We start from the raw sequence: 26359 nt of genomic DNA on the forward strand, positions 1-26359 counted from the left end.
AGGAGCTGTGATTTAAGGGCTGACATCAGAATTTAACATTTTCCCTTTGTAATTCAATACAATGACGACAATACAAACCCTACCTTTAAAATGCCTCCATATCATATATATATATATATATATATATATATATATATATATATAAATATATATATATATATATATATATATATATATATATATATATGTATATATATTTATTTTAAAGGTGCAGAAATTTCTAATATCATGGAAAAAATTACTTCATATTTATTTCTCTTAATTTCTAAGTTTAGTGCCTCTTTAAGACATGCAATGTTGACATATCCCACGCTATATTAGCTTGACACGCTAATAAAACAAAGTGTGTGGGTATATTATACAGACGGGCAGTGTGTGTGGGGGGATATTATACATGGGGCAGTGTGGGAGAGGTATTATGGAGAGGGGCAGTGTAGGGGGTGTACAATTAATTTTCTGAGGGAAACACTTAATTTTCTAGAACAGCTTCAAGGGTGCTAACACTTTGTGTGTGTGTATGTATATATGTACACACATACACTTTTCCAAGAATGATGGTGAGAGTGTGGAAGGTTTAAAGGGTGGAGTCTGGGCAGAGTCTCAAGGGGGCCCAAAAATTTTGCCAGTATGGGGTCCTGAAATTCTAGTGACGGCTCTGTGTGAATGAGGCGTAATGCTCAGTGTCAGCCACTCTCTCCCTGCAGTGTCGCGCGACTCCTGCAAAGATCCTGTCAGCGGCGGAGAAACAGTAATAGGAGAGGCAGGGACGCATGTTATATGCAGAGTGAAGCACAGCGAGCCTGTCTGTCAATAACACCAGAATGGCCCCTGTCTCTCCTCTTTGTGTTCCTGCTTACGCTGTCTCTTTGAGGGAACCAACATCTTCGGTAGTTGTTTGGACCCCCCTCCTACTGGGCCACTGTGTAGCTGCACCGTTGGTATGTCTGCCCCTGACCACTAGGGATTTTAACATTAACCCCTATCCCTATACTAGATCAGTAAGAATGTTTATAATGGTCTTTTTATTACAGTAGAGCACAGGGGCTTGTTTTTTTTATCATTGATTCTTCTCAGAGGCAAAATTTGGTCAGATCAGGAGGCTCAGAAATTATATAAACTTGCGCAATGTATCCAGATACTGTATGCCGCAGTATCTCACAGAAAACATAACTGGCTGCATTCATGGTAGTGTACGTTCACTGGATGTACCTTGTAATCATGTATGCCTTTGTCCATTTGTAACACAATATATCTATATATAATCTCACATTGCTTTGCTTAAGAACAAATATGTCACATAATGCCCTTTCGTGGTAACTGGCGCAACATTTGTTTGATGTTTTGACACTATTAAATTACATCCATTGAATTTTTGTATTTACAAGATGTTAGTTATTAAGTTTTATGTTACATTTTTGTATCTCTACTTCAGCCAACCCTCCTCCAACACACATACTACTTATAGGTATAATGTACTAAATCTGATCAATGTGCTTGTCCTACAATAATTTCTACATTATTTAAAAACAAATGTTTAAAAAAATATGTACAAAAATTGTAATAATAAAACCAGACTTACCTTAAAATGACTATTTCAAGGATTAGTGTAAACAAAATAGAAAATTTCCGAAGAACTGTAAACATCGGTAAGCTACAAAGACAAAAGTATATTGAAATAAATTGAAGACATTTTTGGCTAAATGATATTTTCAGTTATTGATGCAGCACATGTATGTAACACAGGAGAAATATACATGACAGTACAAGTTATATCTCAGTAGTCACTAGAGATGAGCGAACTGGCCGTGGTTCGGCTCGAGCTCGGTTCGCCGAACGGAGGTCTCGTTCGAGTTCGGTTCGTCGAACGTTCGACGAACCGAACTCGAACCAATAGGCTATAATGGGAGGCAATTACAAACACATAAAAACGCATTATAAATGTACACATACAGTTAATAAACATTGCCATAACACTTACCGGTCCCCGCGATCCCTCCTGCACTCTGTCTCCTGCCGCTATTCCATCCGATGATCGCTGAATCCTCCCGGTGACCGGCATTGCCAGCAGTGATGCAGGACCTATCGTGACGTCAAAATAGCCATGTGACCAGTCACGTGGCTATTATCTCATTGGCTACAGACTGGTCACATGACTATGACGCGTCATAGGACCTGCGAGTGCATCTCTCCGGTACACGGTGCACATTTGTGTATCGCCGTGTACCGGCGACATGCTGTAGCACACGGTCGACTCCCCGTTCCGTTAGGGACCGGCTGACACAGCCGGTCATTAACGGAGATCACCGTTGCCATAGCAATGCAGTTAGCGGTGACGTCACCGCTAACCGCGGCTCCGGGAATCACATGATCGGAGCCCTGTTGCTATGGTAACGCGTCTGTCACCGCCAGCAGCCAGCAGCACTGATCTCTCACTCCGTGAAGGCTGCATGCTGCTTTCCGTGCAGCCTTCACGGAGTGATTTCTGCACGGGAAGCAGCGTCTTCCCCCATGCAGCAGTGATGGAGCAGAGCTGCATTTGTTGAACGAGAAAGACAGAAGACCATGGATCGTGGAGGGCTGACAGGGGGTAATAAAGATGGAGTCTCTAATGTGTCTGTGTATTTATTTCTATTAAAGTATTTTTTCTCTGTGTGGTGTCTTTTTTTTAACCCTTTATTGGAGATTCTTAATGGCCGGGTCAAACGTGCCTGACATTAAGAATCTCTGGCTTAATACTAGCTAGTAAAACAAAGCCAGTATTAACTCATGATTACCCAACAAGCCACCCGGCTCCAGGGCTGTTGGAAGAGTTGGATACAGCGCCAGATGATGGCGCTTCTATGAGAGCGCCATTTTCTGGGGCGGCTGCGGACTGCAATTCACAGCAGAGGCGCCCAGAAACCTCGGGCTAACCTGTGCTGCGGATTCCAATCCCCAGCTGCCTAGTTGTACCCGGCTGGACACAAAAATGGAGCGAAGCTCACGTCGTTTTTTTTTAATTATTTCATGAAATAAGTGAAATAATTAAAAAAAACGGGCTTCCCTATATTTTTGGTTCCCAGCCGGGTACAAATAGGCAACTGGGGGTTGGAGGCAGCCCGTGGCTGCCTGCTGTACCTGGCTAGCATACAAAAATATGGCGAAGCCCACGTCATTTTTTTGGTGGGCAAAAAACTTCTGCATACAGTCCTGGCTGGAGTATGCTGAGCCTTGTAGTTCTGCAGCTGCTGTCTGCTCTTCTCCATACAGACAGACAGCAGCTGCAGAACTACAAGGCTCAGCATACTCCATCCAGGACTGTATGCAGAAGTTTTTTGCCCCCTGAAAAAATTATGTGGGCTTCGCCATATTTTTGTATGCTAGCCAGGTACAGCAGGCAGGTACGGCTGCCCCCAACCCCCAGTTGCCTATTTGTACCCGGCTGGGAACCAAAAATAAAGGGAAGCCCTTTTTTTATTATTTCATGAATTTTATGAAATAATTAGAAAACAAATGACGTAGGCTTCGCCCCATTTTTGTGTCCTGCCAGGTACAGCTAGGCAGCTGGGGATTGGAATCCGCAGCACAGGTTGGCCTGAGCTTTCTGGGCCCCACTGCTGCGAATTGCAGTCTGCAGCCACCTCAGAAAATGGCACTTTCATAGAAGCGCCATCTTCTGGCGCTGTATCCAACTCTTCCAGCACCTGCCTGCTATACCTGGCTAGCATACAAAAATATGGCGAAGCTCACGTCCTTTTTTTGTAGTTTTTTGGCAAAAAAAATAAAAAATGCTTCCCTGGATTTTCCATTGCCAGTGAAGGTAACACCAAGCAGTGGGGGTTAGCAGCCAGTAGCTGCTTGGATTACCCTTAGCTAGCAATACAAAAAATGCAGCGGGAGCCCATATATATTTTTTTAATTATTTATTTAAATAACTAAAAACAAAATGGGCTTCCCTGTATTTAGATTGATGGACATCACAGTGCTGTAAAAATAAATCTTTAAAAAAAATGACGTAGTGCTCCGCGGTATTTTTGATTCTCAGCGCAGATAAAGCAGACAGCTATGGGTTGCCACCCCCATCTGCCTGCCGTTACCTTGGTTGGCAATCAAAATACAGGGAAGCCCATTAATTTTTTCTATTTAAAAAATAGTTAAAAAAAAATGACGTTGGGTCCCCCCATTTTTGATAGCCAGCTAGGGTAAAGCAGACGGCTGTAGCCTGAAAACCACAGCTGGCAGCTTTACCGTGGTTGGGGATCCAATGTGGAGGTCCCCCCAGGCTCTTTTTTTATAATTATTTTATAAATATTAATAATTACACAATAAAAGTAGGGTCCCCCCCAAATTGGATCACCAGCCAAGGTAAAGCGGACAGCTGTGGTCTGGTATTCTCAGGGTGGGAAGGTCCATAGTTATTGGGCCTTCACAGCCTAAAAATAGCAGGCCGCAGGCACCCCAGACGTGGCGCATCCACTAGATGCGCCAATCCTGGCGCTTCACCCCAGCTCATCCCGTGCCCTGGTGCAGTGGCAAACGGGGTAATAAATCGGGTTGATACTAGCTGTAAGGTCACCTGACATCAAGCCCAGCAGTTTGTGATGTCATGGCGTCTATTAGATACCCAACATCATAAACTGTCAGTACTAACGAAAAAAAAATCGACAAAAGAAATTTAATTGAAAAAACAGTCCCCAAAACATTCCCTCTTTCACCAATTTATTGTAAGAAAAAAAATAAAGGGGTCACACGACGACTCTGGACCGTCTAGAATATGGGGGGAGACACTCAGGGAACGTATCCCCCATTTTCTAGGAGTGCAGACCCTTCATGTGAGGAGTGTGGGTGCAATAAATCTGCACTCACTCTCCCCGGGTCCACAGCAGCAGAGTCAATGTCGTAATGGTTGCTACCAAAGCTGCAATGCCCTGCTCATGAGGTAAGGACCTGCCTAATCAGGAGAACTATTCTACATTTCCAAATATCGGTATTTGCTGATATTATTGCTATTCCACCTACTATATATTGGGGATAGGATCTTGGAGATGGAATACCCCTTTAAGTCCAGTTATCCAGCTGAATGAATACAGAGCTCGCTATTTAGATGTGTTTTCTTGTGGCGTATAACGGACTCTCATGTTTGGTAGTCATTCAGCAGGGCAACTATAAAAGCAAATCCCTCCATTTGGAAATGTAGTATAGCTCTCCTGATCAATTATGTTCCTTACCTCATGAGCAGGGCATTGCAGTAATAATAATAGTTTATTCATTTATATAGCGTTATTAATTCCATAGTGCTATATGTCTTTGGAGTGTGGGAGGAAACCGGAGTACCCGGAGGAAACCCACGCAAACACGGGGAGAACATACAAATTCCTTGCAGATGGTGTCCTTGGTGAGAATTGAACCCAGGACCTCAGCGCTGCAAGACTGCAGTGCTAACCACTGAGCCACCGTGCCACCCATTTAGCTTACAGATGCATGGTTACCGCCACTCACTGTGTCTGAACACAGGAAGCTGAGCTGACAGCCACTCTGTGCATGCGGCAGCGTCTATTGTGAAGGAGAGGGCCGCGGGGGATCAACGCTGCACAGGTACCGTTGGACACCGGGGAACACCGGTGGGGTTATAGGGGGTGACCTGGCAGGGCCTGGGGAGGAGTTTTCTGTCGCATGTGCCATGACACATGCGACAGAAATCAGAGGAGTAGGGTGAATGCGGCCGGCGCGCTGTTGTGCGCGCGGCCATCTTGGATTTCTGGGAGGGCATCGGGGGGGCACTTTGGCGACACCGGGGGACCGGAGGGTAACAGGGAGGAGATTTATCATGTTTGTTCATGCCAGATGGGAGATAAATATTTTTTTACCGGCGCAGTCATTTACTGTAACGTGATCATCGGTGTACGGTGTATACCGGTGATCACGTGAGCGGGGACCGGAAAAAATGTCCTGAATCATGATCTCCAGGGTCTCAGCTAGCCTAGAAACCCCGGAGATTTTCTGACGCTGGGGGGCGCTATTCACTTATTTCTGCCTGCTGTTTATAAACGCACAGATCAGAATAAGGCTACATTAACACGACCGATCCATTTTTGCGGTCTGCAAAAAACAGTCCGTTTTTTTTCACGGGTGCATCCATGTGGCATCCGTTTCCGTTCCGTATACGGTCCGTATGTCATCTGTTTGTCATCCGTGTGCCTTCCGTTTTTTTTGTGTACTGCAAAAAAACTGAAGGAGGGAAAATACATAAATTTACCCAGGATCCATAGCTTCATCCTATATGAGGCGGTCACATGTTCACTCCAGTGCCATTTTCTACGGCTTTTCACAGCGTAGAGCGCTCTGGTGATTTTCTTGTGCTTGTGCACTTCATATCAATCTTTTCTGTCATTATAATGGCAGAAAGACACATAATGTCCCACTCTCCTGCATTTTGTAATTTTGCACCCTTTGGTGCCTTTCATGTGGCACTAAGGGGTGCTTAGCTTTGTATTTAGCCAAAAAAATGAAAAAAAAATGACGTAGGGTTCCCCCTAGTTTTGTAGCCAGCTAGGGTAAAGCAGACGGCTGCAGCCTGCAGACCACAGCTGGCAACCTCACCTTGGCTGGTAATCCAAAACTGAGGGCACCCCACGCTGTTATTTTAAATTAAATAAATAATTTAAAAAAAAAAACACGTAGGGGTGCCCCCAAAATTGGATCACCAGCCAAGGTAAAGCAGACAGCTGGGGTCTGATATTCTCAGACTAGGGAGGTCCATGGTTATTGGACTCTCCCCAGCCTAAAAATAGCAGGCCGCAGCCGCCCCAGAAGTGGCGCATCCATTAGATGCGCCAATCATGGTGCTTCGCCCCAGCTCATCCCGCGCCCTGGTGCGGTGGCAAACGGGGTAATATATGGGGTTAATACCAGATGTGTAATGTCACCTGGCATCAAGCCCTGGGGTTGGTGAGGTCAGGAGTCTATCAGATACCCGACATCACCAACCCAGTCAGTAATAAAAAAAAAATAGACGACAAACACATTTTTATTTGAAAAAACACTCCCCAATACATTCCCTCTTTAACCAATTTATTAGAAAGAAAAACAAATGCAGGTCTGGTGTAATCCAAGGGGTTGCCATGACGATCCACACTGTCCCAGTCAATGAAGAGCAGGATGTTCCCCATTGGCTGGGAGAGCAGTGCAGTGACCTGAGCTAACATCAATGGGTCAGCCCAGGTCACTGCAGGGCATGACAAGTGCTGCTGTCAGCGAGGTACATTACCTGTGCTGATCTCCTGCAATGCTGACAGCACCTGTCACTGAGTTCAATGACCGCCGCCTTTACAGCCAAGTATCGCGAGCGGTCCGTGACATCACCGCTAGTCAGTCTCGGGTCGGAAGCGAGAGAAGGTGATGTGACAAGCGGCGGCCATGGAGGACAGTGACAGCGCTGAGGTCGGGATGGCGGGACTTCATCACCGCAGGTAAGCCGAGCGGGACCATGTGTGCAGAGTGCAGTGTGCAGAGTGTGTGTGTGTGTGTGTGTGTGTACAGGATTAATATCGGGTTACTAACCAAAGTGCTTTGCTTGGATACCCGATGTTTATCTTGGTTACCAGCTTCTGGCAGGCTGCCAGCGATGGCTCCTGCACACTGTATCTGTAAAAAGCCCTGCTTTTTGCTGCTAGAACCGTTGTCGAACGTATCTAGAACTATCGAGCTTTAGCAAAAAGCTCGAGTTCTAGTTCGATCTAGAACAGCCCCCAAAATCACTCGAGCCACAAACTGGAGAACCGCGAACCGCGAACCGCGCTCAACTCTAGTAGTCACATATCTCAACCACCTCCATACTTGACCAGACACATTTTCAGGGTTTTTAATACAAGCATCTTAAAGAGCTTTGTTTCTCATATGAATATTCCACTACTTTTGTCATCTTTTTTTCACACTATGTGGGGCTTCATTTTAGGTCACTGTCATATTCTTGCTTTCTTTCACTAATATTGGGTGAGATCAGTGGAAAAATAAAGGAAATAAGAATTTGTTTTTCTAATTTTTCTTTTATCACCATAAACAATTGCTAAAAAACTATTTAAAAACGAGAGAGAGAGAGAATGTTTTAAGACAATTTTAATACTTTCTGCAAAATCAAAAGTTTTCATACATTTCATTAGTATTTGGTACAATTGCCCTAATACTGTATGCCTTTGGTGAAATATTTTTCCACAAACGTCTCACAAGAGTTGGTAGGGATTTGGGCCCATTTCTCCAGACAGAACTGGTGTAACTGAGCCATGTTTCTAGGTTGCCTTGCTTGTACCTGCCTTTTCAACTTTGCCCATAAATTTTCAACAGGATTGAGATCAGGCCATTTTTGCCCAAGCTTTAAGTTCCTTGCTGATGTCTTGCGATGTTGCTTCAGTATTGCCACATAATCTTTTTCTCATGATGCCATCTAATTTGTGAAGTGCACCAGTCCCTCCTGCAGCAGGACAACCCCACAACATGATGCTGCCACCCCCATGTTTCAGAGTTGTGATGATGTTTTTAGGCTTCAAAGCTTCTCCCTTTTACCTCCAACCGTAATGATAAACAGTTTCATTTTAGTTTCGCCAGAGCACAGGACATGTGTCCAAAAATTAAGGTCTTTGTTCCTGTGCGGATTTGCAAACAATAATCTGACTTTTTTATGTTTCTTTTGGAGTAATGGCTTCTTCCTGGCATAGTGGCCTTTCAGCCCATATTGATACAGTACTCGTTTCACTGTGGGTAATGACACAATCTTACCAGCTTCCACCAGCATCTTCACAAGGTCTTTTGCTTTTATCCTTGGGTTGATATGCACATGTCTGACCAAAGCACGTTCATCTCTGGTACACAGAACCCGTCTCCTTCATGAGCAATATGGTGGCAGGACATTTCCTTCTTGTTTGCACTAGTGTATAATTGTTTTTATAGATGAACGAGGCACCTTCAGGCATCTGGAAAATGTACCAAAGGGTGAACCAGACTTGTGCACAATTCTCTTCCTGAGATCTTGGCTAACTTCCTTTTTCTTTCCCATGACTCTACTTAAAGAAGCAGTGTGTTTCAGGTGTGCATGAATATATATATAAACAAGTGGGTCTCTAATTAACTCAGATGTTGCCAGTAAACCTATCAGAAACTTTCAAAGACATGACATCATCATATGGGCTGTTCCTTACTGTTTAAAGGCATAGTACTCTTAGTGTATGTAAACTTCTGACTTTCTAGAAATTAATAATATTGCCTTAAAACATTCTCTCTCTCTCATTATTCTGGCATTTGGCAAAAATAAAGATTTTTGGTTTCTAATTGACCTAAAATGGTAACGGTTTATTTTTATTTCACGTCAGATAGTGAGAAAAACATGAATATGTGTCTTCTTAGATAGTGTATGTAAACTTCTGGTTTCAACTGTACCAGCTCTATTTCCAAGGAAAGTGCAGCCTCCTGGTGATAGAGCAGAGGTGGCCGGGTCTCCTGGGATATAACTCCTCCTGTTCCCTCACTACACAGAGCAATCACATGACCACTGTGTACGCTGGAGGAAGCGCCGGCAGTTCCTCCTAATACTGTATACATAGCTTCTTTAGTGCAGTGTAAACAGCGATCAAGAAGGCACAGATTGTAATAAACCGCCAGTGCCTCCTCTATGGAGGCTGTCAGAGACAACCGGATCTCTGCTGCCACATGATTACATACGGCTGCACTACTATGCAGTGAGTTATAAAGTCAAGGCGTAGTCCAGAAGCCATTAAAGTGTAACCGTTGTTTTAATTTTTAGTTCATAAAAAAATTCTATACATGAAATAAGCAACCTTGTAATAGATCTTCTGCTTCTTTCACCTCCTGGATTGATCTTTCACTCTCAAATCTCAAATAAAATCTATATTCATTGAAGACAGATTTTCCCATTACTGAGTTAGTAGATGACAGTTGGTGCTTGTAAAATTCCATGTAGAGGGAAGGAGGAAGAACTAGAGACATGGTGTTATATAAAACAACATATATTCATAATCATATCACACTGTAATAAATAGCCTACGACACATTGACTTAGTGAAAATAATCTTTTGGACATGGCTTTAAATAATTACATATACATATTCAAGATGGAAGCTTGCAAAACATAACCATATATTGGTACATGGCCAAACGCATCTTAACAGATGGCTCAAGCCCGTTAACCAAAAGTTCAATTACATACCCATTCAGTTTCCTGAAAGACTAACCCCCAGGTCATGACATTTGTATAACTCATGGATGGGGGGGCAACCCACAAGTATGACGCTGGGGTCTGACATGAACCCGCCAGCGTCATCACCTTTTAACCCTCTGCTGCCCATTGTTTACAAATACCATCCCCAATCACTGGCCATCACTAGGAAAGAAATTCTGACCTTCCCTAGTGACAGCCAGCAGACTGGCCACACTGTCCACCAATGTGGGACCCTTACGTGCCAAACACTAACGGTGGGAAACCTACTATCCCACCAACTACACTTTCAAGAAAGGAAGGAGGGGAATATACACACAGATAATGACATGTGTTCCCCTCCTAAAGGGCCGGGGTTCACCATACTGCTACAAGTTCTCCAGAAATGATAGTTCTCTATAGAACTTTAATAGCACCAACTGCCATCTCCAGACATCAGAAGAAAAATTTAATATCAGAAATCAGAATGAATATGATCATTCCAGGAGATAAAAGGATCAGATTTCTCTAATAAGATATACTACAAAGTTATTATACTACTGATTTATGGGGAAAACCTAAAGTGAGGGCTACCCTTTAAATGCATTTTCAGTAGACTTTCAGTCCTGCTTAAACGTGGAATGTTTACTTTACTTCAAAGTAAATGTTTAGTCAGTATTTCACTTGCCAACACCCTCGATAAGTCATATTTTTGATATACCGGTTTATTTACTCAAAATACCATTTTTGTGAAGATTACGCCTGAACTTTATGCTCCCTATATTTGTTTGTGCACTCAGGACTCTGACATGGAATTTACACTTCTCCTACATTGTCATGATGTGACCAAACCTGTAAAGGCGATATTTCTGGTTGTACTATTATATGAGGGAATGCTTGCTGCATAATTGCTGTTTAGGAGCTGGTAAAATGGCTTACAATGATTTTTGTATTTTGTCTTCGTGTCACAACTTGTCCCTTTAAAGCTTCAGAAAGTAAACATTGCTATATTTGTATTATTAATTTTATACGCTCTATTTGCTGCCGGTCTAGAACTGCCAAAACAATCTAAGAACATAAGCAAGAGAAAGTGGCAAGTGGTAAAATCAGAGCTGTGCATTGTCACTGCTGGGAAAATTAAAGGGATCTTCCTCCACTTTGTTACGGATGACTTACAGCATGCTCTGGGTAGGTCATTAACATCACATCGGTGGGGTCAGACACCCACCACCCTCATCACTCAGCTACCAGCTCCGGTGGTAGCTGGATGTAAACAGTGTGGGTGGAAAACCACAGCTCGGTATATTGCCGAGTGGACGCTGCCAAATATTACAGCTCAGCTTCTATTCAGCTGATTAGGAATTAAACTGCAGCTCTCAGCAAGGGTCTCTGAACAGTATCCAGGGTCTCTGCAGAGTATACAGGGTCTTTGAACAGTATTGAGGGTCTCTGAACAGTGTCCAGAGTCTCTGCACAGTATACAGGAGTTCCAACCAAAGTAACTACCCCTTATCTTGTATAAAAGTATAAATTTTATTCAAAACACATAATTGACAAAAGTGCATTAGTGCATACTATAAGGCTGGGGAGGGTCCTTGGGCACCTTCCCTATCCTCTCCCTTCCTTCCAGTGGAGGTCGGCACCCTAGTATAATACGCCGTGGTGCCCCCACTCAACCGTTGACTGATCCTAGGTGGCCCTTTACTATACTCTGTATCGTGCTGCTAGCCTTAATGAGGGGCCTTACAAAAAAGTATAGTGTTTCACACTCATACCACTCATTATGCAAATATATAGGTATCAGTTAAGCCAATAATATCCCCTTGTATTTTTAATTTAGTTCTGCATCTGGGGTATAATACTGCTCAAGGGTAACCATAGGGTACAATCATTTTCTTATGCCCATATTCATCAAAAACAGCTTAGTAGCCCGTCCTTCACCGCTCATGGCGGTTTTTCTGCCCGACGCGTTTCCCCTCCAGGACTTTCAATCAAAAGGAGGTTCCTCAGGGGCTGTTCATATAATTGGGATCATTTATATGGTAGAATTATGTTCAAAGTATCAGGGGGTTAAATCCATCCTTCAATAAGGAGTCCTCAATTATTATCAGTAGGCATTTAGTGGCAAGTTGTCAAATATCTGCCTGTCACGCAGTAATGGAATGATGCCTGCTTGTTGTGTCCACCCACAGGGTATAGTCATTCCTCCAATCCTGAGGTGCTCACTATCCACAGCCACATAGGCAGAAGCCCTCATTTGACACACAGCAATTCTGACCATGACTATGATCTCCACATTGGAGGAATGACTATACCCTGTGGGTGGACACAACAAGCAGGCATCATTCCATTACTGCGTGACAGGCAGATATTTGACAACTTGCCACTAAATGCCTACTGATAATAATTGAGGACTCCTTATTGAAGGATGGATTTAACCCCCTGATACTTTGAACATAATTCTACCATATAAATGATCCCAATTATATGAACAGCCCCTGAGGAACCTCCTTTTGATTGAAAGTCCTGGAGGGGAAACGCATCGGGCAGAAAAACCGCCATGAGCGGTGAAGGACGGGCTACTAAGCTGTTTTTGATGAATATGGGCATAAGAAAATGATTGTACCCTATGGTTACCCTTGAGCAGTATTATACCCCAGATGCAGAACTAAATTAAAAATACAAGGGGATATTATTGGCTTAACTGATACCTATATATTTGCATAATGAGTGGTATGAGTGTGAAACACTATACTTTTTTGTAAGGCCCCTCATTAAGGCTAGCAGCACGATACAGAGTATAGTAAAGGGCCACCTAGGATCAGTCAACGGTTGAGTGGGGGCACCACGGCGTATTATACTAGGGTGCCGACCTCCACTGGAAGGAAGGGAGAGGATAGGGAAGGTGCCCAAGGACCCTCCCCAGCCTTATAGTATGCACTAATAGATTGATTTTTAACCTGCACTTTTGTCAATGATGTGTTTTGAATAAAATTTATACTTTTATACAAGATAAGGGGTAGTTACTTTGGTTGAAACAGTTGATTCTACCCCTATCGGGAAGAGAAAAAAATCTTTCTGAGGGTTGTACAGTATACAGGAGCTCTGAACAGTATCGAGGGTCTCTGCACGGTATACAGGATCTCTGAACAGTATCCAGGGTCTCTGAACAGTATCCAGGGTCTCTGCACGGTATACAGGAGCTCTGAACAGTATACAGGAGCTCTGAACAGTATCCAGGGTCTCTGAACAGTATACAGGAGCTCTGAACACAAAGAAGGGGGGAGCCAGCACCTCTCATGAATGGCATGCAACAATGAAAAAATAAAAAGTGTAAAATTCACAAATTCATTCCTACTGTAACAATTCAATGAGATTTTTTGCAAATTATTGATCAATGATTTGAGCCCCACTGCCTTGTCACGGCAAATCTCTATAGGGGGGTCCCTACACTATGTTATAAATTAATATCTTACCATAAGGTCTCATATAATGACTTGAACAGGACCATATAAGAACACCACTTACCCGGGAAATGTCAGAACCGCTCCCATGCTGCAAGGACTGACAACTGAGAATAAAGGTAGCCCAGGTGCCAGTGTGTGTGGCAGAACCACACACACCAGCACAATGTCAGGACTGGCCCTCACAGTGCCAGACCAGCAAGCATGGATGAAGGGCGGAACAGCCTCAGGCAGGAGGTGCTTAAATAATGATGCCTATGGACCAGGGGGCGGTGGCTGTGTGTGAACAGGCACCAACATGAATTTTGATGGCAAAACGGGGCAGGGGCAGGGGGGCTCAAATCATTGATCAATCATTTGCAAAAAATCTCATTGAATTGTTACAGTAGGAATGAATTTGTGAATATTACACTTTTTATGTCTTCATTGTTGCATGCCATTCACAAGCAGTGCTGGCTCCCCTCCTTTTTCGTTTACTGGTCAGGTGGTTGACCGCCACCATGCAGTGCATGCCCAGTGTGGTTTGCAAATTCCTTCTGTCACCATCAAAATTCAGTTTGGTGCCTGTTCACACACAGCCACCGCCTCCTGCTCCAAGGCATCATTATTTAAACACCACCTGCCTGAACCTTGTTCCGCCCTCATCCATGTTTGCTGGTGAGGGCCAGTCCTGACATTGTGCTAGTGTGTGTGGCTCTGCCACACACACTGGCACCTGGGCTGCCTTTATTCGTGGTTGTCAGTCCTGGCAGCATGGGAGCGGTTCAGACATGTCTCAGGTAAGTGGTGTTTTCATATGGTCCTGCTCATTATATGAGACCTTATGGTACAATAATAATTTATAATATAGCGTTAGGGACCCACCTATAGAGATTTGCCGTGACAGGGCAGGGGGGCTCAAATCATTGATCAATCATTTGCAAAAAATCTCATTGAATTGTTACAGTAGGAATGAATTTGTGAATATTACACTTTTTATTTCTTCATTGTTGCATGCCATTCATAAGCAGTGCTGACTCCCCTCCTTTTTTCGAGGATCTCTGAACAGTATCCAGGGTTTCTGCACAGCATACAGGGTCTCTGAACATTATCCAGGGTATCTGGACGGTATACAGGGTCAGGGCCGCCATCAGAGCATTACAACCATTATTGCTTTAGCGGGCCCGGTAAAGAGGGGGAGCCCGGGCTCAGGGTAATTACATTACACTTAACTAACGTTCGGGCCCCGCCCACCCACCTCTTCACCGGGCCCCACTACACCCAACTCTGCAGCGGGCAATACTACACCCAACTCTGCTTAACTCTGCCTCTCCAGACCCCGCCCCCAACTCTTCTCCAGGCCCAACTACAGTTACCGCCGCAGCCGCTGAAGCAGGGGGGCAGGCCGAGTCTGACATCATCAGTGACGTCAGACGCTCCTGGCAGACCTTATTTTCTTTATGAGGTTTGTACTCCGCATGCGCTAAATAGGCTGCCATGCACAGTACAAACAAGAGCTCTCCGGAAAAAGAGGCTCCTCCAATCACCGCAGGATGGATGAGTATGATCTGTGTGTGGCTGTCTTCCTTTTCCCGGCTCATACACATCACCATAGTGCATATGTGACGCCCTGGACTAGCCAGATAGTCACAGATAGTGCCCCGCACAACACCAGTCCCACACAAGGTAACACCAGCCAAACCACATAAACCCTAGTCACCTCCCTCAGAGCTTGATGGACACACCAGGGGGTGGAGCCAGGTGGTTGGCCACGCCCACCGAGGAGTTCAGAGGGCCTGAGGCAGGAAGTGCAAGTGAGTCAAGTTCAGTAGTCAAGACAGTTTAGTGACAAAAGTGAAGGAGAGTGGAAGCAGGCCTGTGTAGCAGGTCTGCAGCAGTCTGACAGGTGCCGGGGTCGGAGCCCTGGTACCTTGGCTAGGAGGCATACGGTGGCCTTAGCCTGCAGGAGCCGGGAAGACGGCTCGGTGGAACCGTGGTGGACCGGGACAGGGTAGTGGCCCGCCGGTAGCGACCCGGGGAACCGACTGGAAACCGGAGCACACAGGGGGGAACTCAGACCCTGAACTAGGTCCAGAATCCACTGGACTGAGTTAATTTACTGATTGCGGTCTGGACTATAGGTTCTTTCCCACCCAAGTCCCGACTGAAGACAACAGCCCACCGAGGGGGATAGAAAGCCACCGCACAGGCAGAGAGATCACACGGGCCAGCGTCTGCAGGCAAATGGGCTTTCCCGACATACATACAACTGGGGAGCGGACTCCCGTCGCTGAAGCGCAGGCAGTCTACACATACACTACATGGTGCAGGAGAAAGGCAAAGACCACCGAATCGGGTGGGGGACTAGACGCAGCCGGCTGCGGGCACCGACCACCATCAACTTTGTTTACCAGAGACTTCTGTGTGTCAATAACAGTGAGTACAACAGTGCCATCCGGCCACACACCGCCCTGCACCGCCCAGCTCTCCCCAACGGGTCCCGGGGCCATCATCCCTGCCCACGGAGGGGTTAACATCTTGCTGCATAACCATCTCCCCTGGGTGCCCCGTAACTGCAGCGGTGGTGTCTACACCTTCACCACATCCCGTGGTGGCGTCACGAACTCAAACACTAATCCGGCCGTACACCTACCTACCTCCCCCCTACGTAGTGCCAGCATCCTTTCAGAGCGAAGTGACCCCGGCTCCGGAGGCGCTCAAGCCACCCACCAACGAGCCCGGATCAGAGTAGCTCGGCTGCAGCCGAGCGCGGGGCGGTACACATATATAGGTCGACACTATAGCCTGTATTACAGTGTGTCTGTATATAGTGTGGATCTGTGTATACTGTATGATGCTGTGTATACAGTATGATGCTGTGTATAACAGGATGATGCTGTGTGTATACAGTATATATATCCACAGCCTCTATTGTGTATGCAGCCCAGAGCCTTTATTGAGTATTTAGCCCACAGCTTCTATTGTGCATACAGCCTGCATACTTTGCATATGCAGCCACTATTGAGTATATAACCCACAATGGAGGCTGTATACACCATAGAGAATGTGGGGTGTATGCACAATAAAGGTGTTGTGTATACACCCCACACCCTTTATGGTGTATACAGCCTCTATTGTGTATACATCCCACACCCTCTATGGTGTACACAGCCCCTATTGTGTATACTCCCCGCACCCTCTATGGTATATACAGCCTCTATTGTGTATACACCCCGCACCTTCTATGGTGTATGTAGCTTGCATTGTGTATACACCCCACTACCTTTATTGTATATGCAGTCTCTATTGTGTATACAACCCACAGCTTCTATTGTGTATACACCCCACACCCTCTATGGTGTATACAGCTTCTATTGTGTATACACCCCGCACCCTCTATGGTGTATACAGTCTCTATTGTGTATACACCCCACACCCTCTATGGTGTATACAGTCCCTATTGTGTATATTCCTTGCACTCTCTATGATGTATACAGCCTCTATTGTGTATAGACCCCGCACCCTCAATGGTGTATACAGCCTCTATTGTATATACACCCCGCACCCTCTATGGTGTATACATCCTCTATTGTGTATACATCCCGCATCCTCTATGGTGTATACAGCCTCTATTGTGTATACACCCCGCACCTTCTATGGTGTATATAGCTTGTATTGTGTATACATCCCACCGCCTTTATTGTATATGCAGCCTCTATTGCGTATACAACCCACAGCTTCTATTGTGTATACACCCCACACCCTCTATGAAGTATACTTCCTCTATTGTGTATACACCCAGCACATTTTATGGTGTATACAGCCTCTATTGCATATGCAGCCTCTATTGTGTACAGTCCACAGCCTCTTTTGTGTATACAGCCTCTATTGTGTATGCAGTCTCTATTGTCTATACAGCCCACAGTCCCTTTTTGTACATGCAGCCTCTATTGTGTATGCAGCCTCTTTTGTGTATACAGCCCTCAGTTCATTTTTGTATATGCAGCCTCTATTGTGTATACAGCTTCTTGTGTGTATACAGCCCAGTTTCTTTTTGTATATGCAGCCTCTATTGTGTATATAGCCCACAGCCTCTTTTATGTATACAGCCTCTTTTGTGTATGCAGCCTCTATTGTGTATATAGTCCACAGTCCCTTTTTGTATATACAGCCTCTATTGTGTGTATAGCCCACGGCCTCTATTGTGTATACAACCTCTTTTGTATATACAACCCACAGTCCCTTTTTGTACATGCCGCCTCTTTTGTTTATACAGCCCACAGCCTCTATTGTATATACAGCCTCTAATGTATATGCAGCCATTATTGTGCATACAACACACAGCCCCTTTTTGTATATGCAGCCTCTATTGTGTATATAGCCCACAGCCTCTTTTGTGTATACAACCTCTACTGTGTATGCAGCCTCTATTGTGTATACAGCCCACAGCCTCTATTGTGTATACAGCCTCTTTTGTATATACAGCCCACAGTCCCTTTTTATATATGAAGTCTCTATTGTGTATATAGCCCACAGCCTCTATTGTGTATACAGCCTCTAATGTATATGCAGCCTTTATTGTGCATACAACCCACAGCCCCTTTTTGTATATGTAGCCTCTATTGTGTATATAGCCCACAGCCTCTTTTGTGTATACAACCTCTATTGTGTATACAGCCCACAGTCCATTTTTGTATAAACAGCCTCTATTGTTTATATAGCCCACAGCCTCTATTGTGTATACAGCCTCTTTTGTATATACAGCCCACAGTCCCTTTTTGTATATGCAGCCTCTATTGTGTATATAGCCCACAGACTCTTTTGTGTATACAACCTCTAACGTATATGCAGCCTTTATTGTGCATACAACCCACAGTCCCTTTTTGTATATGCAGCCTCTATTGTGTACAGTGCCTTGCGAAAGTATTCGGCCCCTTGCATTTTTCAATCTTTTCCCACATTTCAGGCTTCAAACATAAAGATAAAACTTTTAATGTTATGGCGAACAATCAACAACAAGTTGGACCCAATTGTGAAGTTGAACAAAATGTATTGCTTATTTTAAACTTTTATAAAAAATAAATAACTGAAAATTGGGGCGTGCAATATTATTCATCCTCTTTCAGTTAGTACTTTGTAGCGCTACCTTTTGCTGCGATTACAGCTGCAAGTCACTTGGGGTATGTGTCTATCAGTTTTGCACATCGAGAGACTGAAATTCTTGCCCATTCTTCCTTTGCAAATAGCTCGAGCTCAATGAGGTTGGATGGAGAGCGTTTGTGAACAGAAATTTTCAGCTCTTTCCACAGATTCTCAATTGGATTCAGGTCTGGACTTTGACTTGGCCATTCTAACACCTGGAAACATTTATTTGTAAACCATTCCATTGTAGATTTTGCTTTATGTTTGTGATCATTGTCTTGTTGGAAGACAAATCTTCGTCCCAGTCTCAGGTCTTTTGCAGACTTCAACAGGTTTTCTTAAAGAATGGTCCTGTATTTGGCTCCATCCATCTTCCCATCAATTTTAACCATCTTCCCTGTCCCTGCAGAAGAAAATCAGGCCCAAACCATGATGCTGCCACCACCATGTTTGACAGTGGGGATGGTGTGTTCATTGTGATGAGCTGTGTTGCTTTTACGCCAAACATATCGTTTGGCATTGTGTCCAAAAAGTTCGATTTTGGTTTCAGCTGACCAAAGCACCTTCTTCCACATGTTTGGTGAGTCTCCCAGGTGGCTTGTGGCAAACTTTAAACGACACCTTTTATGGATATCTTTGAGAAATGGCTTTCTCCTTGCCATTCTTCCATAAAGGCCAGATTTGTGCAGTGTACGACTGATTGTTGTCCTATGAACAGACTCTCCCACCTTAGCTGTATATCTCTGCAGTTCATCCAGAGTGATCATGGGCCTCTTGGCTGCATCTCTGATCAGTCTTCTCCTTGTTTGAGATGAAAGTTTGGATGGATGGCCGGGTCTTGGTAGATTTGCAGTGGTATAATACTCCTTCCATTTCAATATGATCTCTTGCACAGTGCTCCTTGGGATGTTTAAAGTTTTGGAAATATTTGTTCAACCAAATCCAGCTTTAAGCTTCTCCACAACAGTATGACGGACCTGCCTGTTATGTTCCTTGGTCTTCATGATGCTATCTGCGCTTTAAACAGAACACTGAGACTATCACAGAGAAGGTGCATTTATACGGAGACTTGATTACATACAGGTGGATTCTATTTATCATCATAAGTCATTTAGGACAACATTGGATCATTCAGAGATCCTCAATGAACTTCTGGAGTGAGTTTGCTGCACTGAAAGGAAAGGAGATGAATAATATTGCACATCTCACTTTTCAGTTATTTATTTTTTAAAAAAGTTTAAAATAAGCAATAAATTTTGTACAACTTCACAATTGTGTCCCACTTGTTGATTTTTTACCATAACATTACATTTTTTTATCTTTATGTTTGAAGCCTGAAATGTGGGAAAAGGTTAAAAAATTCAAGAGGTCCGAATACTTTCGCAATGCACTGTATACAGCCCACAGTCTCTTTTGTTTATACAGCTTTTTTTGTGTATACAGCCCACAGTCCCTTTTTGTATATACAGCCTCTATTGTGTATACAGCCTCTAATGCAGAGGTCTCAAACATGCGGCCCGCATGCGGCCCCTGAGGCTGCTTGTTGCAGCCCGCAGACCCCGTGACACTCACAGCTCTATGCTGAGGGTCGGCGCCAACAGGACTTTACTGCATTTTAATCCATTTGCAGTGCCGCGCAGAGGAGCTGTCAGCTCTATTCCAGTTGCTGCTGCTGCCTGCCAATCAGATGCAAGAAGGTGATGTCATACAGCGACGTCACTTCCTTGCACCTGATTGGCAGGCAGCAGCCATTGGTCCAGACACAGCTCCTCTATGCAGCCCCTGCAAATGGATTCAAATGCTGTGCAGTTCCTGCCAGCGCCGACCCTCAGCATAGAGCTGCGATTGTCACAGGCCGAAACAAGCTGGTGAGGTACGTGCGCAAGACTCCTCCTCCTTAGGAGACCGCAGCTGCCTGTGCCCACGATCAGGGTTCGGGCCGCTGCGATCTCCTTGCTGTGTGCTGTGTTCTGCCTAGGGAGGACGCTTCCAACTCTGCAGCATACATTTACATGCTACAGCCTCTAGAAGCCGCACCACAGGTCCATTTTCACTGCGGGCCGTACACGCACAGTGGGCATGGGGTTTTTAGAAATCCCATCCACTCTGCTTGTACTGTACATAGCAGGGTTTTGGACGCAGCTGAAGCATGCTGCATCCAAAAAACCGCAAATACTGATCGTGGGCACGCAGGGAACGGAGGAGGGGTGAGGAGAATTTTTTTTTTTTTGCGTATTGGATGGACAGCTGGGATAGCAGAATACTACAGGGATGGCCACAATACTACAGAGCACAATACTACAAGGATGGGCAGAATATTACAGGGCACAATATTACAGGGATGGGCAGAATACTACAGGGATGGCCACAATATTACAGGGCACAATACTACAAGGACGGGCTGAATATTACAGGGCACAATACTAAAGGGATGGCCACAATACTACAGGGATGGCCACAATACTACAGAGCACAATACTAGAAGTGTGGGCAGAATATTACAGGGCACAATACTACAGGGATGGCCACAATACTACAGGGATGGCCACAATACTACAAAGCACAATACTACAAGGATGGGCAGAATACTACAGGGATGGCCACAATACTACAGGGATGGCCACAATACTATAGGGCTGGCCACAATACTAAAAGGATGAGCACAATACTACAGGGCACAATACTACAAGGATGGGCACAATACTAGAGGGCACAATACTACAGGGATGGGCACAATACTACAGGGATGGGCACAAAACTACATAGCACAATACTACTAGAATGGCTACAATACTACAGGGATGGCCACAATACTACAAGGATGAGCACAATACTACAAGGATGGGCACAATATTACAAGGATGGGCACAACACTACAAGGATGGGCACAATACTACAAGGATGGGCACAATACTACAGGTATGGGCACAATATCACAAGGATAAGGACCTTACCACAGTGCACACGGATGGGGACATTACTGCAGCATGGGCACATTACTACAAGATGTTGGCTAAGATTACTATATGATGCTGCTAATTGTAGAACAATATTACAAGAAGGTGATAAAATGAAAAAAAAAATCATAATAAAGCATGAAATATTTTTTTTGCCATTAAAAATGCTGTTTTATATATATAAACTTAAAAAAAAGTACACGTTTGTTATAATACACAAAAAAGTGATCCAAAGATGTATAGAAAAAAAACATGGATTCATTAAAAATGTTCAGTTTGTCCTGCAAATAATGTGGCCCCTCTCAATTTTTTTTTCTATATGCGGCCCATACACCCAGCTGAGTTTGAGATCCCTGCTCTAAGGTATATGCAGCCTTTATTGTGTATACAACCCAAAGTCCCTTTTTGTATATGCAGCCTCTATTGTGTATATAGCCCACAGCCTCTTTTGTGTATACAGCCTCTTTTGTGTATACAGCCTCTATTGTGTATGCAGCCTCTATTGTGTATACAGCCCACAGTCCCTTTTTGTATAAACAGCCTCCTGGAAGAAGCCTGAGAACGAAACGATCGTCGAGGTGGAGGGACATGTATGCTGCAGCTCTTATTTACAACCATCATAATTAGTCACCATTACTAAGGTATACAGTGCCTACAAGTAGTCTTCAACCCCCTGCAGATTTAGCAGGTTTGATAAGATGCAAATAAGTTAGAGCCTGCTAACTTCAAACAAGAGCAGGATTTATTAACAGATGCATAAATCTTACAAACCAACAAGTTATGTTGCTCAGTTAAATTTTAATAAATTTTCAACATAAAAGTGTGGGTCAATTATTATTCAACCCCTAGGTTTAATATTTTGTGGAATAACCCTTGTTTGCAATTATAGCTAATAATCGTCTTTTCATAGTTTCATAGTCTTTAAGGTTGAAGGGAGACTCTAAGTCTATCTAGTTCAACCCGTAGCCTAACATGTTGATCCAGAGGAAGGCAAAAAAAACCCCAATGTGTCAAATAAGCTCCAATGGGGGAAAAAATTCCTTCCTGACTCCACATATGGCAATCAGACTAGTTCCCTGGATCAACACCCTGTCATAAAATCTAATATACATAACTGGTAATATTATATTTTTCAAGAAATGCGTTCAGGCTCTGCTTAAATTTTACTAGTGAATCCCTCATTACAACATCATACGGCAGAGAGCTCCATAGTCTCACTGCTCGTACAGTAAAGAATCCTCATCTGTGATTATGAATAAACATTCTTTCCTCAAGACGTAGCGGATGCCCCCGTGTTCCAGTCGCAGGCCTAGGTGTAAAGAGATCTTTGGAAAGGTCTCTGTACTGTCCCCTCATATATTTATACATTGTGATTAGATCCCCCTAAGCCTTTGTTTTTCCTAACTAACTAACCCCAAGTTTAATAACCTGTCTTGGTATTGCAGCCCCCCCCATTCCTCTAATAATCTAGGTCGCTCTTCTATCTACCTGTAAGATTATGCTGTTTATAACCTTCTATACTTTTGCTAACAAGAAATGCATCCATTCCTCTCTTAAATTCATTCAGTGAGTTGGCCATCACCACTTCCTCAGGAAGAGAGTTCCAGAGCCTCACTGCTCTTACCGTGAAGAACCCTCTTCTATGCTGATGTAGGAATTTTCTTTCCTCCAATCGAAAAGAATGCCCCCTTGTTCTTGTCATAGTCCTTGGTACAAACAGATCATGGGAGAGCTCTCTATATGGCCCTCTGATATATTTGTACATATTTATTAGGTCTCCCCTAAGTCTTCTCTTTTCTAGAGTAAATAGACCTAATTTTGATAACCTTTCCGTGTATTGTAATGCACCCATTCCATTTATTATTTTAGTAGCCCGCCTCTGAACCCTTTCAAGTTCAGTAATGTCTTTCTTCAGCACCGGCGCCCAAAATTGCACACAATACTCCAAGTGTGGTCTGACTAGTGATTTGTACAGAGGGAGAATGATGTTTTCATCTCGTGCCCCCAGACCTCTTCTAATGCATCCCATCACCCTATTTGCTTTGGTGGCTGCTGCCTGACACTGGGCACTCCAATTTAGATTCTTATTCACTAAGATGCCTAAGTCTTTTTCCATGTCTGATTTCCCCAGCAGTTTCCCATTTAGTAAGTAATCGTAGCATCTGTTTCTCCTTCCCATGTGCATAACCTTACACTTATCTGTGTTAAACCTCATTTGCCATTTTTCAGCCCAATTCTCCAATTTACTCAAATCCATCTGTAGTTGCAAACTGTCCTCCTTTGTGTTAACTACCTTACATAGTTTCGTATCATCTGCAAATACTGATATTTTACTCTGTAAACCATCTACCAGATCATTAATAAATATATTAAATAGTAGGGGGCCCAATACAGACCCCTGTGGCACCCCACTAGTAACCCTGGCCCAATCTGAGTATGCACCATTAATAACCACTCTTTGTTTTCTACCACTAAGCCAGCTACCTACCCATCTACACACATTTTCCCCGAGCCCAAGCTTTCTCATTTTACTTAGCAGTCTTTTATGTGGGACAGTGTCAAATGCTTTACCGAAGTCGAGATAAATGACATCCAATGATTCTCCTCGGTCCATGTGAGAGCTTACATCCTCATAGAAGCTGATCAGGTTAGTTTGACAGGAGCGATCCTTCATAAATCCATGTTGATATGGAGTTAAACAGTTATTAACATTGAGACATTCCATAATAGTATCCCTTAAAAACCCTTCAAACATTTTACCCACAACAGATGTTAAGCTTACCGGCCTATAGTTTCCAGGTTCCCTTTTGCACCCTTTTTTGAATATTGGTACCACATTTGCTAGCCGCCAATCCAGTGGAACAGACCCAGTTTCTATAGAGTCTTTAAATAAAAGGAATAGAGGCCTGTCTATCACATTACTTAACTCCCTTAATACCCGAGGGTGAATGCCATCAGGGCCTGGTGATTTGTCAATTTTAATGTTACTAAGTCGGTTCTGCACTTCTTCCTGGGTTAGGCAGGTCATACTTAATGGGGCATTTACATGATCACTCTGCATTTCCCCTGCATAAGACCTGATCAGGCCGGCACAGGTCTCTGGAGTTATCTTGGCCTACTCCTCCATGCAGATCTTCTCCAAGTTATCTAGGTTCTTTGGGTGTCTCATGTGGACTTTAATCTTGAGCTCCTTCCACAAGTTTTCAATTGGGTTAAGGTCAGGAGACTGACTAGGCCACTGAAACACCTTGATTTTTTCCCTCTTGAACCAGGCCTTGGTTTTTTTGGCTGTGTGCTTTGGGTCGTTGTCTTGTTGGAAGATGAAATGACGACCCATCTTAAGATCCTTGATGGAGGAGCGGAGGTTCTTGGCCAAAATCTCCAGGTAGGCCGTGCTATCCATCTTCCCATGGATGCGGACCAGATGGCCAGGCCCCTTGACTGAGAAACAGCCCCACAGCATGATGCTGCCACCACCATGCTTGACTGTAGGGATGGTATTCTTGGGGTCGTATGCAGTGCCATCCAGTCTCCAAACGTCACGTGTGTGGTTGGCACCAAAGATCTCGATCTTGGTCTCATCAGACCAGAGAACCTTGAACCAGTCTGTCTCAGAGTCCTCCAAGCGATCATGAGCAAACTGTAGACGAGCCTTGACATGACGCTTTGAAAGTAAAGGTACCTTACGGGCTCGTCTGGAACGGAGACCATTGCGGTGGAGTACGTTACTTATGGTATTGACTGAAACCAATGTCCCCACTGCCATGAGATCTTCCCGGAGCTCCTTCCTTGTTGTCCTTGGGTTAGCCTTGACTCTTCGGACAAGCCTGGCCTCGGCACGGGTGGAAACTTTCAAAGGCTGTCCAGGCCGTGGAAGGCTAACAGTAGCTCCATAAGCCTTCCACTTCCGGATGATGCTCCCAACAGTGGAGACAGGTAGGCCCAACTCCTTGGAAAGGGTTTTGTACCCCTTGCCAGCCTTGTGACCTTCCACGATCTTGTCTCTGATGGCCTTGGAATGCTCCTTTGTCTTTCCCATGTTGACCAAGTATGACTGCTGTTCACAAGTTTGGGGAGGGTCTTAATTAGTCAGAAAAGGCTGGAAAAAGAGATAATTAATCCAAACATGTGAAGCTCATTGTTCTTTGTGCCTGAAATACTTCTTAATACTTTAGGGGAACCAAACAGAATTCTTGTGGTTTGAGGGGTTGAATAATAAATGACCCGCTGAATAAACTTTTCACAATTTAAAAAAAAAAATAAAAAAAGAAATAACATTCTTTTTTGCTGCAGTGCATTTCACACTTCCAGGCTGATCTACAGTCCAAATGTCACAATGCCAAGTTAATTCAAAATGTGTAAACCTGCTAAATCTGCAGGGGGTTGAATACTACTTGTAGGCACTGTAATACCCTGTACAATTGTTCTACTGTGTCCTTGATCCACACATTCTGTGGGCATTTAATTCAATATTCCCCGTATAACAGTTTTGTTGCAATTATGCAGATCAGTACGAGTGGGGAAAATTGTATGACATACCGCTAGCTTTTTTACTGCACTATTTGCTGTGAAACTATAGATGTCTGAGCCACCGTTTTTACAACATATACCGTACTTTAATAATTATTAAATCA

The 26359-nt window shown here is 44.0% G+C and overlaps 1 protein-coding gene across 1 annotated transcript in view; it reads right to left on the bottom strand.

Moving 5' to 3' along the window:
* SLC35D2 (solute carrier family 35 member D2) overlaps window positions 1-26359 on the bottom strand; it is a 188266-nt gene that overhangs the window by 148982 nt on the left and 12925 nt on the right. Inside the window, exon 5 of the mRNA XM_075340476.1 lies at window positions 1580-1651. Coding sequence (XP_075196591.1) covers window positions 1580-1651 — 72 coding nt within the window. The remainder of the gene's footprint in view (window positions 1-1579; window positions 1652-26359) is intronic.

The sequence above is a fragment of the Anomaloglossus baeobatrachus genome, chromosome 1 (assembly GCF_048569485.1).
Source record: "Anomaloglossus baeobatrachus isolate aAnoBae1 chromosome 1, aAnoBae1.hap1, whole genome shotgun sequence".
NCBI classification, from domain to species: Eukaryota; Metazoa; Chordata; class Amphibia; order Anura; family Aromobatidae; genus Anomaloglossus; species Anomaloglossus baeobatrachus.